The sequence below is a fragment of the Hibiscus syriacus genome, unplaced genomic scaffold (assembly GCF_006381635.1).
Source record: "Hibiscus syriacus cultivar Baekdansim isolate YM2019G1 unplaced genomic scaffold, ASM638163v2 tig00111769_pilon, whole genome shotgun sequence".
NCBI lineage: Eukaryota > Viridiplantae > Streptophyta > Magnoliopsida > Malvales > Malvaceae > Hibiscus > Hibiscus syriacus.
The window spans coordinates 3,076,231-3,079,174 of NW_024063172.1; the positions used below are offsets into that span (position 1 = coordinate 3,076,231).

Consider the following 2,944-nt stretch of genomic DNA (forward strand, 5'->3'; position numbering starts at 1 on the left):
TGTGATACTCATTTCAAACCGAACTCGAATGCATATAAATAATTTAAAATTGGACTCAATTTAATACTCATTTCAAACCCAACTTAAATGCATGTAAATAATTGAGGGTTAGTGTTTGATGATATTTTCTAATATGATAGCTTTGTCACATAGGTAACCGTTAAGACAAAATTTTGGTCCCGAAAAGTATTTGAACTTTAATATTAAAAATTCAAATTTAATCTAACTCAAATCATGAACACTTGTAATAAAGAGTAGTTTTCCATAGCTATCAAGGTTTCATCAAGAGGATGAAGAAGAAAGAAACAAGTTTATAGAATTTAAACCACCAATGGTTTAACTTACATGAAAAATGGGGAAAAATCAGATCTCAAGTCGGTTGTAACAGATTAGTTAAAACAGAAACATATCGGTAAAACACAAGGCTTTTAATCTTGAGGTCGTGGGATCGAGTCCCACGGAGTGCATTTCATAATTCGGAGGTTTTCTACAGAAACTGCTCTTAACCTGGTATTAGGAGCAACCTACTATCTTACCTCCCTTTACCCCATTACATATGGGACCTTACCCCCATTACATATGGGAACAAGGAAAAACCATTTTTTTTAGAAACATATTGGTAAAAGGTATAAAAATGCTGAACGAAAATAGTTAATAATCGAACATCCTTGTTCCTGTAATCGCTAAAAGGTTTAACTAATGTTACAACACAATGAACTCATCTATATAGACTATAAATTGAGATCAATGCATCTTGGTGTGTCTCTCGATAAGCGACCTTCCTCGCACGACGGCTTGTTGTCATCGGGTTTAGACGGCGGCGGCGGCAAGACTCGGTTGTTGTTCAACAGGTACGGTGTTCTTGCGGCTGCCCTGAAAACAATGAAGCATCAATCCAGTGAGATACCATTCAACAATGAAGTAAAGAGCAACAAGGTCCAATATGAACAACTTAAAATTTCTACCTGTCTTTTCTCTTTTCGAAGAACTTGTGAAGTGAGTTCCTTCTCGCGATCCGCAAATCCGAACCACCGTAATTACGTCGCTCGACCATAGGGTCTTGAGCCGGAGTATTTGCAGTTGCGGAGGCGATGTTCAAGTCGGGGATATCGATATTGATCTTTTCGACGTTAGAGCTCGATTTTTCCATGATAGAGTCAGAAGCATTAACACCGGTACATGTAGTTGAGGTTCCTTGGTTAGCTAAGGCCATGATTTCCTTCACCTTCTCCGGCGGGAAATCGTGGTATACAACCACTTGGCCATTGAAAAATATGGTCAGCTGAGCATTCTTTGTTTCCGCTGCTGCCGGTTTCCTACACCGACAAAAACAAACATTCCTATTTAATGGTGAGATTTAAATCTGAACTACAGGTGTTTAAACTCTCTGAATTAAATTTCAACATAGTTTAGGTATTTTCATTAACTATGATCTTATTTCGCCCCTTAAATTTCTAATTTAACTTCTTAACTTCGCATCCGAGACATCACCGAACAAAACACAAACACACCTGATAACTGTCCTGTTAATGTTGTCTTCCATGGAACCGGAGGCACCAAAGCTGCCTGGAAAGAAATATGCAGATTTCACGTTTGATGCCACAAGATTTGGTCTGGAAGTCCCTGAAGAATCAGCCATAGAGGACAAAAGATTCATTGTTTTTGCTTGTTTCCCTGCAAAAATAATCAAACCATGAACATATTATAAACCATCCTTCTTCCCAAATCTGAGAAATTTTCTCTCTAAAAACACCCACTTAACAAAAAGAAAACAATCCTATGACAAATCAACCAAAAAGCCAACAATTTTATCAATAGAAAAGCAAACAGAACAAAGGGTACCTTTAGCATCAGATTTTGAAGATATTCCAACGCTAAACTCCCCAATATTCCTCTTTTCTTTCAAGTACTGGCTTAGAAGATTGACAAAGCTTGCTCTGTCGGGAGATTTTTGCCCTAAATTAGACATTCTGTGCTCCCTTGTTTTCTTCTCCTGTTTGTTGTCTGAAAATACCCTCGAGTTTCTTACAAGAACTGGAATGGGGAAATGATTTGTGTGTCAAAAACTCTACTGAAACATCAAAGTTTGAGGGAGTTACATATATTTTCGCCTTTAAAGAGCTAGACAGGAAGAAATATAAGGAGGAGAAGCAAAGTTTCCACAAATGTCTCTCCCACCATGTTCTTTGAACCTGATTAGCCGCGCGTTGTCCTGATTTCTTTTTCATTTAATTTATTATTAATTTATATTTTTATTTAAAACACGTTTTTATTTCCATTGAATAATAGTAGAATAACAACAAGAAAAAGTCAAGTTGGATGCACATAGGGATTTCCTTTCAATTGCCTACCTCTCTTTTTTCCATGGTTGACCTTTAACAAATCATATATATATATATATATATATATATATATATATATCAATAAAAAATGAGAAAATATTTATCAAAAAAATAATGAATTAATTTTAATCTTTAATTTTTCTCAATCCAACAGTTATAATAAGGTAAAATGATATGAATACAACAATTCATAAAATGCAATTATTTTAATTTTAATATGTTATTAATTTAGAAATAGTTTTTTACAAAGAAAACATTCAACCTAATTAAAATGAAAATATAATAAAGTATTATATTTTTCATTAAAAATTTCACGCAAGTAATTCAATAGTTGAACTTCATAATAATAATTCATTATTTCAAGTAAAACTAATAATGCTTTATTTTTTATCAATAAAATTATAGCTATTCTTTATTTCTTGTTTAAGTGATAAATAATTTGACGTTTATTAAGTAAAATTTTTAGTTTAAGATTTGCAAATAGATAAAATCAGTATTAGTGGAGTTTTGATTCAAATTTAATGGTTATTATCCAACTTAATTCTGGATATAATTAAAATGTACGTATTTATTAGATATAAAAATTAAATTCCAAGAAAAAT

General features: G+C 33.0%; 1 protein-coding gene across 1 annotated transcript; it reads right to left on the reverse strand.

Moving 5' to 3' along the window:
* Nucleotides 1–654: 654 nt before the first annotated feature.
* LOC120169692 (protein TIFY 11B-like) lies at nt 655–2,217 on the reverse strand. The gene is made up of 5 exons (XM_039177810.1): nt 2,127–2,217; nt 1,843–2,055; nt 1,512–1,674; nt 966–1,316; nt 655–873 (listed from the first exon to the last, which is right to left on the reverse strand). The coding sequence occupies exons 1-5, from the start codon at nt 2,179–2,181 to the stop codon at nt 732–734; spliced, it is 924 nt and encodes a 307-aa protein (XP_039033741.1). The 5' UTR covers nt 2,182–2,217; the 3' UTR covers nt 655–731.
* Nucleotides 2,218–2,944: the final 727 nt, after the last annotated feature.

Bases quoted from the DNA above. Each gene is read 5' to 3' on its own strand.
- LOC120169692 (XM_039177810.1), bottom strand. From the start codon at position 2,181: ATGGTGGGAGAGACATTTGTGGAAACTTTGCTTCTCCTCCTTATATTT. The intron at 2,056-2,126 runs TCTAGCTCTTTA...GTTTTTGACACA, and splicing joins CCTCCTTATATTTCTTCCTG to CAAATCATTTCCCCATTCCA. The intron at 874-965 runs GTAGAAATTTTA...CATTGTTTTCAG, and splicing joins TTCGAAAAGAGAAAAGACAG to GGCAGCCGCAAGAACACCGT.